The sequence below is a fragment of the Uloborus diversus genome, chromosome 4, assembly GCF_026930045.1.
Source record: "Uloborus diversus isolate 005 chromosome 4, Udiv.v.3.1, whole genome shotgun sequence".
In the NCBI taxonomy this organism is placed as follows: domain Eukaryota; kingdom Metazoa; phylum Arthropoda; class Arachnida; order Araneae; family Uloboridae; genus Uloborus; species Uloborus diversus.
Genome location: NC_072734.1, coordinates 121922771 through 121935949, shown reverse-complemented (window position 1 = coordinate 121935949; position 13179 = coordinate 121922771). Strand labels below are relative to the sequence as shown.

The 13179-nt window shown below is 37.5% G+C and overlaps 1 protein-coding gene across 3 annotated transcripts in view; it reads right to left on the bottom strand.

Annotated features, from left to right (window-relative positions):
* LOC129220025 (solute carrier family 41 member 1-like) overlaps nt 1-13179 on the bottom strand; it is a 117662-nt gene that overhangs the window by 12152 nt on the left and 92331 nt on the right. For all 3 annotated transcript variants that reach the window (XM_054854352.1, XM_054854353.1, XM_054854354.1), the window contains exons 3-8: nt 11832-12223; nt 10303-10410; nt 6389-6460; nt 4484-4625; nt 2459-2605; nt 89-233 (exon numbers count right to left, since the gene is read on the bottom strand). In XM_054854352.1, coding sequence (XP_054710327.1) covers nt 89-233; nt 2459-2605; nt 4484-4625; nt 6389-6460; nt 10303-10410; nt 11832-12223 — 1006 coding nt within the window. The remainder of the gene's footprint in view (nt 1-88; nt 234-2458; nt 2606-4483; nt 4626-6388; nt 6461-10302; nt 10411-11831; nt 12224-13179) is intronic.

Sequence of the window (13179 nt, the reverse complement as noted above, 5' to 3'; positions counted from 1 at the left end):
TTTGCTTAAACAGCAGTTCTTTTTTTTTTGTTTTGCTCTCATCTCAAAGGTCTACTGAAGTGTAAAAAGAACGACAAAAGTGACTAACCTGGTGATAACGACAGCCATGATGACCGGTATCCAGCCAGAATACAGGACTTGCTTCACGAACGGGTTTTTGTAAGACAGATATGCCCAAAATGGAACCAGAAGGATGAAAACTCCTATTGTCACTGTAGAAGGAGCGAAGTTTTCTGCGGAAAGAGAGACATGAATTCTTATTCAAGGCGTTCTAAAATATAAGAAATGTACAGGAAGTCCCGAATAAACAGGACAAGTTTTCGAATTGTAAGATAACATTATATAATCATAAACTGCTTGATATTTCTCCCAATACAAAGATTAGGGAAGGACTCTTCAAGAATGATTTACGTTGAATGTTTTCAGTTTTGTTTAGCAATTCCATTCATATCTGAGTTCTATCACCATTCCTACTCCTCTCTTGAAATGGTTACCAGAACTTTCCCTCTAGAGACAGCGAGATCCTAAAGCTCTAAATCGTATCTTAAGTTGTGACGCCATCTTAGGGCTAAACACCGCTTTTCTCCTGTGTCTAATGTGATGTAGAGGCTTGCTTTGCTTCTTGATTGTGGTTTCTACTGTCCAACCACGGATTGTATGGAGTTGGCAAATGTCCAGTTAAGACGAGTTTATCTATATGAGGGGGAAAGGAAAAAAAAAAGGGATGCGCGTGTTCCGCTTATCTGAATGGGACTCTGCTGAGTTTAGGGCTAACATACATCTGCAAAAGCTGACATCCCTGAAAACTAATAGATGCGTCCATTTCCGCCTGTAAACCAGATATTTGCCTTTCTATACAATCTGTGGTCAAATAGTAATTAACTCCATGTTAATCCACAATCAGAAGGCACCACAATCAAGAAGCAAAACAGGCTAGTTCATCATAGTAAACATAGGGAGAAAGCGGCGTTTAAACCTTAAGACGGAAGGCAGGTTCTTTATGTGATGCAGCCCCGTGTGATTACTTCCCGCGTCGTAATTGTCAACTTAAGACACCAGAATTCGTGCTAACTTAAGACATCAGTTCCATGATGCGGACAAAAAAAAAATTCAAAGCATAATAATTTCAAACGTATAAATTCAAAATAAATATCAGAAACAAAAATGAAAAACATACCAGAACTACAGTTTACATACACGGTATTCCGTTTTAAACTGCAAAAAAAACCTTTATTTTCGCAACCGTTAGTCCTAGATGTATACTTCCAAATGCAAAGTTAAGATATTGAAAGTTTGAAGCATAAATAAAAATGAGTTAAAAAATGCAAAATTTAACTTTTTATACGGACCCTAGGTTCCCTACTAATATTTAGAGAAATAATCTCCATTGAAAACTATTACTGACACAAAAAGTCTGGACATTTGTGCGACCAAAACTGAAAGAGCTATTCCAGTTTAAAGTTTTAAGGGAACATACAGAAGATTAGATTGGAACTTATCGCCCTTTCAGAAGAATGACATATCGGCACAGTAAGAAAAACAAGGTATTTATATTTTTTATTGCTATTCAAAAATAAATATCAATGTTATGCCGTGATACGCAAAAACACACTTCAAAACCTCGAACAATTTGAAAAACCACACTCTCTTTGCACACATATAATTTTAACCACTTTTTAAACGCTATATGTACCTTCAAAAGGTGTGTTTGACGGCGAAAGAAAAATAGTGTAAGTCACCAACGCTGCGTCTCATACCTGGGTGAATATTGGTCGTACTAATTTCAAATGTTTTGTGTTGGAATTATTTTTTAATGGAGATTATTTCCCTGAATATAAGTTAGAGAACCTAGAACCCGTATAAAAAGTTAAATTTAGAATTTTTTGACTTATTTTTACTTTAAACTTTCAATATCTTAACTTTGCATCTGATTTTGAACAATTTTGCAATTGGAAGTATATATCTAAGACTAACAGTTGCGAAAATAAAGGTCTTACAGGTTAAAACGGAACACCCTGTATAAGGTAAACACACTAATAGTGGCCACTGCTTAATAGTGATTCTGTTTACCACTTCAAGGTTTATATTTGAAAAAATGGGATTCCAGGTTTTCCAATAGATTCAAACGCAAGAGGTAATATTTCCTATACGTTTGAAGCACTTTTAAATCCATTGGAAGACCTGGAATGCTATTTTTTTCAAATGTAAACATTGAAGTGGCCATTACTGAAGCACTAGCAACTACTGGTGTGTTTACCTTACACTAAGGGCAAAATGTGAACCAGTGTCACATCCAAATCACCACTAAGGTGACGTGTAGTGATACATTTTAGAGTCAAATTATCACACACACGCACATACACACGATGCATTTATTTCCTTTGATAAATTGTATATGTTTAGTTAAGAGCTGTATGTAGGGAAAAGGCAATTTTTAGATTCAAAATTTTAAAAGTACCTCTCAAGTGATAAAGGTAGCTGCTGATTGCTGCCAGAAGACCCAGAGTCGTAACGTCACCAAGAGAAGCTGCGATAGGTGTGGCCACGTTATCCGGGTTAATATTACACTTATGGGAGACGATTACGACTGCTATGGTGATGGCTCCTGAAAGGTAAAATATCAGTGTGACTAAAAAACAACTTACCGAAAACACATGGTGATAAAAAAGAAAGTACAATAATTAGGATTCATCTGCATTTTATATCAAAATACTGAATCACGAAAGAATTCGTGAGCTGAGGAGCTATCGTAGGAGTAACCTTTTTTGAGGTTAACTTTCACTCAACTCATTTTTCATCCATTCGTCAGCAGTACTCGCATGTTTTTTAGAGTAGCCTAAAATCTTAAGTGTGAAAAAATAGCCAAATTAGAAGGATCTCGGAGACGTTGCCCAGGGGGCATTTTGTGATCATAATAACCCCCCTCCCCCGTGGCATCACGAAAATGAGAAATTTATGCAACCTGTCAAAAGTTAAAATCCATATGGTTTTTCTATGATAAAATGAAATCACAGCTTCACAGTATAAAGAGTCCTATTTTGCACAGTAGCGCAACCAGAATACTTTCCTGTGTGTGGTGGGTGGGGGGGTTAATAATAATACTTACTTGCGGGTCCGTCATTCAGGGACAGTTGGGAGGAATCAATTTTCCCCACATGTCTTGAGAAACGTGGTGATATTTTTTCTATACTGCAAAGTAAGATAAACTGCGCACGCACCCTTGCTTTTAATTTTGAAATGACTAGCCTGCTTATGTGCATTTATATTAACGCAGTAAGACTGACAACACATGGTGCGAAACTAAGGACCCTAAAAAATGACTGAAAAATACTGAAAATTACCCTAAATATTGACCCTAAAAATCGTTTCACCGGATTCCTCCTGTGCCAACTAGCACAATTGTTTTCTTGTGTCCATTACAGTGATATCTCGTTACAATCACCAATACAACGAAATATCCGCTTCAACAAAAAAAAAATTTCAGTTCCGATTTTATTTCCATTACGTGGCTTGAATTCCATACAACCAAATCCCCGTCGCAACGAATAAAACTTGCGGTCCTTAAAAGTTCGTTCTACCATGGTACGAGATTACAATTTTTTAATGAATGGCAATGTTGTAAAAGTTTTCTCGTTATAATATGAGGCGGTGAAAAAATAAACGTTTTAACTCCCTTTTGAAAAAATATCAAGTTAAGTTCATTTTTAACTTCTCCACATCCTAAACTTTTCATGGAATATTGGCGCATGTGATAGATTATGGAGGAGTTTTGATCAAATCAATTGCTAATAATATATTGTGGTATTCTTTTACAGTAATTTTAGTAAAATACTTAGTTTCTCAAAATGGCTTAAAATTTCCACACACCAATTTTCCTTTTACCGCCTCATACGCTTCTCAACCACTTTAATCCTAGAATCACGTGCTGCTGATATTTAAATTTGAAACAATACCGTTAATTCAATAAATTAACATAGAATTAAAAATTTCATGAACTTAGCTATAGTTTTAAATTTATGAATGACCTTTTAGATTTTCAAAATATAAAATTTACTAACCGCCTGCGGCGTTTCACATAAAGATGACGTCATCAAATTAGATCCCATTCGACTGACAACATATAAATATAGATACGGGCAGATTTTAATCGTATAGATTTTTAAACATTTCAAAAACCTTTTCTTTTTTAAAATCAGAATGAAGTTCATATCTGGATAACGACCCCACCGATAATTTTTAGGACTAATGAATATTTCTTATCATTTCAAAGCAAAACGATAAGAATGATTCTTAGTTTGAAATACAAAATCCATTCAATTCATTTGGAAAGAATTTGAACGACTAAAGGTATTACGTAGTTACTGCAAAGCAAAAACTTTTTCATATGATTGCTACTTAACAATGTAAAGGCATGCGCATACACAATTTACTAATTCAGTGACAATACACTCTTCGGTTGTTTCAAATCTCAAAATTGGCTCACCTAGTACCAAGCTCGCCATTGCCGCTGTGAAGAGAGCACTGGCGCAAAGGAGTAGGGCGTGGTGGGGATTGAATCCACCGTTTGCAATACTCATGGTAGTGGCGAAACTGGCTGCCAAGAAACCCATCACCGTGGCCTGGCACTGAAAAAGAGAAGATTATTTTTTTTACGGATTAAAAAAATCATATTTGCAGGTTTAGCCTAGTGGCTGATTCCCAGTAGTTCAGCACGGACACAATCCTTGTCGCACGCTTTGGCCAGCATTATTGGTTATACATAAACTAGTTATCACACGTTAAGGAAAAATCCCAAAAAACAGCGATAACTCCCTCTTAAACCAGACAGTGTAAAATTTGAACCTAGTAAAAGTTGCTGAGTAAAACTGCAACATGCAAATTATTGGCGCTAAAATCGGAATAAGTCATCTGCGAGAAGCATAAAATTCCATGTTTGTGAGCGTGCCTACAAAATTCTCTGTGATGCTGACATAAGAAATCTGAGATAGCCAATTCGTTACAATGACCTGCAGACATCACTTGCCTGCAGAATTACGATGGAGAGCCATTGGGACATCTGAGGTAGGACAAAATCAAATAGAAGTGGCCAGATATTAGTGGTGGCCTGTGGTTCATAGACTTAGGAGCCAATTTCAAACCACAGATTCGGCATCCAGGAGGTTCAGTCAAGGAAGGTCAACAGCTATGCCGAGCGGCGATAACCGATGTTTGACGTTAGGATGTGCACGTAAGAATAGTCTTCTCCGACTAATCTCAGATCCTCCCTTGCTGCAGCTACGGGAAGGTTGGTGCCGACCGTGCGTCGAAACTTCACGAAGGTGGTCTGTATGCAAGGCGACTAACCATTTGTGTGCCGCTCACATCACGCCATACTAGGGACGACAGAATGTCCACTGGAAGCCTGATCAATGGAAGGCTGTTCTCTTTACGGATAAGTTTAGGTTTAGTCTAGAAAGTGATACTAGTCGTTATTTGATATTGTATGGGGTGGCATCTCTTTTGGTAGAAGCAGACTTCTATGTCTTTCCACGGGGAACCGTGAATGCTAAGGTTTATAGAAATAACATCCTTGATGCTTATGGGCACCCAAATGTCGGGGCAATAGGTGATGCTTTCCTGGTACAGAACGACAGTGCAAGATCACACAAGGCTCGCATCAAAGAAAATTATCTTCAACGTGCCACAGTTCTGCTCATAGGACGGCTAGCTTGATCCCCGCACTTGAATCCTATCGAGCACGTTTAGAACGATTTAGGGAGACGTCTAGCTGCTCTTAATTTGCCTTTTCAGACCCTTGAAACTGTTTGCAAGGGCAATGGCTCTCGCGTTCTATGGAACTGATAGACCGCATAATTGACAGCATCACACTTTACTTTATGTGCTGTATTGCTTCCAAAGGGTATCAAATTTCATATTGAGAATACTTTTCCTATAGCATGCTGACACTTTCGATCTATTCATTGTAACCCCATACTAATTTACTGCTTTTGTGGATAGAACTGAGTATGCTAGCTTCATTGGAAATGATGCATTGAATTTTGGAATTAATCCAAGGAAAGTGTACAAAATGTACCTTGGCAGATTTTAGGGCATATTAAACGACCCACAACCGTAGGGTAGTCATTCCATAAAAATACAGATATAGTAAGGTTGTCCCCTTATACAATTCTAGTCATTTTATGCGAAAAAATACCACAAAAGCTAAAAGAAAAATTTTGTTCCCAAAAAGAAATAGCTCTGTAACAGTATATTTTTAAGATAATACACATTGAAATCAAATATCTTAGAATCAAAATCAACTGCCATCAAACATTGACGTCGACTAAAAACATAGAAATTATTTTTGTTTTTTAATTTTTTTTAACACACGAAGAAGTTATCCACTTACTTGTATAAGAGCCATATTTCCCCACGCCATTTGCCATTTCTCCTTCGCAGACTCCAGCTTGCCAAGATTAGCCTACAACACACATAAAAATAATTTCGTACTTCCAAAGTACAACACAGCCCAATAGTTTTGGTAAACTATTATCACGAAATTAACTTATTTCTTTTGAAAATTCAAAATTTACCTATCATATATTAGAAATCAGTTCAAGCCCCACACACATGACAACAAACCCATTTCCTTATAAATAAAAAAATCGACAACCAGTTAATGTCGAAACTAGCTGTGAATTTGTTAAGTGCGTATGTTCTTGTAATAACCCGTTTCATTTGCAAGTTTCTACCGATGTTGCTCATAGTACCGGCAATTTTTTGAGTTTTTTCCTGGTAACAAAATAAAAAAAAAAATACTCCCCTGACCTAGAGATGCTAACTCTACAAAATTTTTTTTTATTTCGTACTTTTTTTTAAAATGCATTTTTGTCCCTTCCCTGTATAACAGAAAGTTTTAACTCATAAATAGTAGTACTGTATGTTTATAGTAATATACATTTCGTTATAATAGTATATTTCGAGGTTTCTGCTAAATCTAGCTCAGTTAGGATATATTAGCTTAAAAAAACATCTGAACACAATTTTTCTTTTCATAAGTACAATGCATAACTAAGACGTCGAGAAATACATTTTGTTTCATTCAAATTTCAATACACTTCCATAACAGTTTTGAAGGCAGAAAAAAAAAAAAAAAAAAAAAAAAAAAAAAAAAAAAAAAAAAAAAAAAAAAAACGTTTTCCGGACAGACGTTGTAACTATCCACAAGACAGAGATTCGACGAGAATCTTATCTAGAATCTATACGCATAAAAATGGCTATGTGTGTGTGTGCCTTATACAAGTCTAGTTTACCTCGGATTATAGCCAAACTTGACACAGAGATCCTTTGGTGCTCAAGAATTTACGTAGGGGGGGGGGGGGGGGGGAGGTTTCGCGGAAAATTCGTCAAGCGAAAAGTTAAATTAATTAATTATGACTGCATTTTTGTAATTAAAAAACGGTCGAAATTTACGTTTTGAGTCATAAAATTGTTCTTTTCTACACGCTGGCGGGAATTTTTTTTTTTACTTTCTCTTTTCTTTTATTCAAGCCTGATTGTTGAGGGCTATTCCACGGAAAACGATAATTTAGTCCCGCACGTTACGCTTCATACATTTCTTCGAAAATAATAATTTAAAAGGGTAATGAACAAAGTTTTGTTGCTTAAGAAATCACACAAAAGTATGTGTGACTTCTTAAGCAAAAAAAAATTTCGTCATTACCTTTTAAAATTATTTATTTTGTTATGAAATATAGGAACCGTCACGAGCGGACAAAATGACCGCTTTCTGTGGAATGGCCACACACAATTTTTTTTTCACCCGTTTAAATTATTATTTCTCAACGAACGAGATATGATTCCTTTACGTTGGAACCTTTGCTTTCAAAACCTACAATTTGTTTCTCCATTGCTATACTAATAGGGCAAACATACTAAGTATTGCATAAAGCAAACTACAAGAAGTTGACTTTGGATGTCCCCGCACGTGACGCATGCAGATTAATTAAATTTTAAGTAACAAAGTAAGTTAATAAAAATAATACTGTGTCAGGAGTGTCTTTGTGTCAAATGTAAAATTTTAAAAATGTGCTTCCTCCTGCTTAATTAAAATACTAAGACCTATAACAAAATGTTTGTGAAATTATCGAGTCGGAGAGTCCCGCACGTAACGGTGGAATTGCCCTTGACCAGGATTCACTTGACAACTTGTCTTTTCGAGGCAGTTTGTGCAACGCCGGACAACGCAGCTAAGTATGCAACATTTCGTCTTCTATCGAGTACTTCAAATCCCGTTTTTGGGAATTTATAATCTTTTTTACTTCCTTTTACAAAAAAGGAAGTGTTGTATTCGCGAAAAAATTTTCACTCAAAAATCGGCCTTAATTTCCACTTTTCTCACCCCCGAATGAATGTTGAGTTTTTTTTTCGACCCGACCACACACGTGGATGTATGCCTAGGAACCTACAGACACCCGAAATATCCATTTTGACAACCCCCGACTTAATTACAACGAATTTTCTCGTGACGTCTGTATGTACGTATGTATGTGCGTATGTGTGTATGTATATCGCATAACTCAAAAACGGTATGTCCTAGAAAGTTGAAATTTGGTACGTAGACTCCTTAGTGGGACCTAGTTGTGCACCTTCAATTTTGGTTTCATTCGGATGTTCTTAAGGGGGTCTTTTGCCCCTTTTTGGGGGGAAATCATTATTAATTTCGATGTAAACTCAAGTGGTGTTATAATTTGTCGGACACTTGGCGATACATCGCCAGTCTTTTGGTCGCCAAGTTTTGTCGCCAACTTGGCGACAAATTTTAAGATTTTTGAGCAATCACAATTGCTTATTGTTCTCATTCGACCGTTTTTGGTGTCCGTGCATTTTTCAACTTGAACCAGAAGCCTTTGCAGCACCACCGCCCACCGTCTGCTAGCGGCGCGGCGCGGCTGCTCCGGTTTTGAGCTATCCGCTTCTCCTGGTCGGAGGCGTCTATGTCCTACACACACGCACGTTCACACACATACACACGCACGCCTTCACACACATCCACTCACACACGCCTACGTGCATACACACAAGTCTACGCACACACACAACTATGCACAAGTAACCGCCCAGGAGGAGAGGCAGACTTGGGGGGAAGGGGGCAGGAGCCGTTTCTTGAAACAATAACTCCAGTGAGTAGGGTCCTGTCTCAGTTCGTGATTGCGAAAAACATAATTTGAATTCAAAATTTCAGAATTCAAATTAATTTTCTTTTTTTTTAAATTTGGTTTCAATATGGCCACTGTTGGTAATACTTAGAGAGTAAACAACTGAATCACATTAAAAATGCCAATAATGAGGAAATGCATTAAATTGGAGTAAAAGGAAGTCATGTGATACACACATCATCTCGTTTAAGGTAATGACAATACTATTGCGATAAAATTAGAGTAGGGGCAACCTAACCTGGTAGTATTGTGTAGGCTAAGCAGATGCTAATCACAGCATTAGGACCCTGTAATGTTAGGTTCACCGTAACTGTAGTTATCTTCTTTTGGTAAAGCAATTGGAGGAGTTTACAGGTAAAACATTAATGCGGTACAACGTTAAAATATGACTCAAGTTAAAATAAAAAGGGCATTTTACTCGCGTTCACAAATTTGCAAATTGAAAAAGGTTTTGAAAACGTAGTGGACATCACTTTCGGTTACAAAGAAAGCTGAGTGTTCCTTGATTGCCTCCCTCCCTCTTTAAAGGGAAAAAAAAAAAAAAAAATACGCACGCGAGTTTCAGTAATTGAAATAAGATACCACAGGTGTTTGTTGTAGTCTCTTGCTGATAAAGAAAATGCATTAAAAATAACGACTTGAGAATTGAACATAATTCTATGTTTTTATTATTTAGAACCTAAACTCAAAACGTTGTTTTCACATTAATACATTTATACAGATTCATCGTTCGTAGTTTTGAGAAGATTTAGACGATTTTCAACTTCGCACCAGATCTTCGCGAAGGCAGAGTTTACCTTCTGGGAGGTGAGGATTTGATCATAAGGGGAATTTAAACGGATATAAAATTTTATATGAGAACTAGCAATACGTCATTAAACCAAAGGTTCTGAAAGGTTAACCCTAAGATCTCCTCACGGCGCCCCCTAGGAGTTTTATCTTTTATAGACGCCATTTTTAGATTTCGGTGTTAGCGCCACCTATGCCTTTAGCTGATTCTGACGCAAATAAGGGGGGAGGGGATTTCATAATACAAGGATCAAAATAAGGAAATTAAAATCTTATCCAGTTTTTTTTAATAGTATATCTAGAAATACAGACTCACCTGCGTTGAAACTCTCGAAGCCAAAGTCATCTCCAGGTTCCCTTTCAGACCCAAAAGCGTCGGTACGAGGATAAATAATTCGGTGACGTTCTGAAACACGGACCAGTCCTGTGCGGAAAAAAAGACATGTTAGGCAATGCAAAAAAAAAAAAAAAAAAAAAAAAAAAAAACGAAAAGAGCATTGCAAAATGCTTTTGCCTATTAGAAGAATCACTTGGGGCCGTGGTAGCCCGATCGGTAGAGTGTCGGATTCGGGGCCGGAGGGTCCTGAGTTCGAACCTCGACCGTCGAAGACCCACCGTCGTCATTAAAGGGGACTGGGCGACGTTAAATATGCTCGTGGTCTCAATGTCCTCCAAGTGAAACGATACCTCTGGGGGTGCCAGCACCAGGTAGTTATTAGCTCCTGGACTAGTTCTAAATTATCATTAACTGTTCGATCCGGTGATGGTGCTGCCATCTATCGGTATATAAAATAATGGAGGCAAGGCACTTAGTATGCAGTCCTCGACATAAATACTGTTGTAGTCAGTTGTGACTCGGAATAGGAAAAGAAGAATCACTTACAAAGGACGAATTTTAACACGCAATTTTAGTATTAATGGCTATTTCATGAGCGTATCCAGAGGGGGCAGCTGCCCCCATATATACTCAATGTAATGCATTTTATAAGGGAAAAATAAATATATAGTTACATGGTTTCTAGAATCTGGAGGAAAGGAATTGAACCTCTTGATTGCCCGAATGACGGGTGTGTTCCCCTTACATTTTGAGCTGGATACGTCCTTGGGCTATTTGGATACCTTTGTTTGAAATTTCATAGTCTTTTAATCGAATTGTCAATGTTTTTTTAATCCACTCACTCACATTACTTTCCGGACAAAATCTGCATAGCTAGTATTACAAATTCGATGTTGTTACACGGAAAAGTAGGTTCTCTTTATTTTAGAAAAATTTCTTGCTGATAACTTGAAACCAAAAATAAAGTCTAAGGGTATTAAATTAATATTTCTTTGAAGAGTTATTCGAATGTAAATCATTTTAACAGACACATTTATAAAATATAAAGTGTTTTTTTAAGCTGTTGCTATTTGCTGTGGAAAATATCCTGCTTGCCCAAGTTGTAGATTTCAGTTTGATCCTTTGAGGCCTGGTGGGTTTGATTGAAGCCACTAATTTTTAAATTTTTTTCCAGCTAATTATGGAAGCTACTATAACAGATGGCTGAAAAAAATGGTGGCTTTAAAAGTAGCCTCCGTGCCGCCTGAAAGGGTCAATTAAGATGTTCTTTGCAGAATGATTTCAACTATAATTAATTCTTAAAAGTATCGCGTATAGTCATCTACAGAGTACGCTATTCAAAACGGTTGGAAACTTAATTTATCAAATACTAATAGAATTTAATTCTTCAGTCAAAAATAAAGCACGAAATAAATAAATTTAAATTAAAATATACGAAGCAAATAGAAACTAAGATTCGAATTCGAAGTATTCCAAAAAAGCAGAAAATGATCTACTACTCAACTTACTTCCACATGATCCAGTACTATCCCAGCTCCGCAAGTTCCAGCGCCAGCAATGAGGAAAGGAATGAAGACCTGGATGCAAATGGCCAGTAAGCTCTCTTGCTCCTCAGGAGAAGCTCCTGCCTTCTCCTTGCGGGGCGCATCGCCGGGGGACCATCCATCCCCGCCGCCCCCGCCATTTTCGAAAACTCCAGAATCCAGGCTCTTCTCTCCCAAAGAAGAATTGTCATCGTTGGAAGAACTGACAGGCACGCAGATCAGAATTCCAGAATCGGAGGAACTGAGTCCCGCTTTCTTAGGCTTGTTCTGGTCATCGAGACGGCTGTCGTTGTTGTTCGTGGCCGAGTCGAGCATGTTGACCGTGACAGAGGGGGTCGTTGGAGACCATGTGTCGTCTGAAATATAACAAGCTAGCCTAAGTGAGATAGTTCTTAAGCTATGCACACAAATGTGGTTAAACGCTTTTTTCTTCTGATGAACTCTTTACTCGTAAATACAAACACGTGCAAGCAGGGTGCGGCATCTATTTTAGGACGCACATTATAGGAGCCACATTTTTCTGTGTTTTACAGAAACATGGATTTTTTCGTTGGATATAGACATGGCAGGCCGTATTCTTACTCCGGAAATGTAGGGGTATGCCGTTATTGTTTCCTTGGCTGCAGGGCAGACCGATTCTGAAATTGATGCATTCTTGAACTTTGCCCGATCATTTGTTTACGAAGTTTTTAGAGAATTGGGAGCTGCAAAGGGGGATGTGGCAGCAATTTCGCAAAGGAAACGACATTGTCGACGTTCTGACAGATGTGAAGAGGACAATTTGTGCCTGACACGACCAAGGCTATCCGCTTGACTAGAGTCAAGAGCCTTCTGAACAAGCTCAAAAATCTCGAGGTGTCAGGACTGTTCTGGTTTTTTCTATGGTGAGAAGAATCTCAGGGCCAAAAGGTGAACCGTAAAAATGATCATTGGCTCTGTAAGAGCCCTGATGAGATACCAACGGTTATGTAGAGGAAAAGGCGGCCCATATGAACACGGAACACATATAAACATGGTATGTTTTACTAAGATCACTTAAAGCAAAAAATCTGAAAAAATTCTCAAATAAGGACAGTACCAATTGTACCTCTTGGACAAACATTTAGAGCAATGAGCCATTTTATGTTTCTGTGGTGGCAACTCCTTTGTTTTATCAGGTGTTGAAACAATTTTATCACTGTCTTCTGCACGTGATAACATTTTAAAAACTAATTGCTAATCTAAATCTAACTAATAAGAACCATTGTATGAACATTCAAGTAAATTTATGACAATGTTTAAATTCTTTTAATGCATTAAAATTCTTTATTTT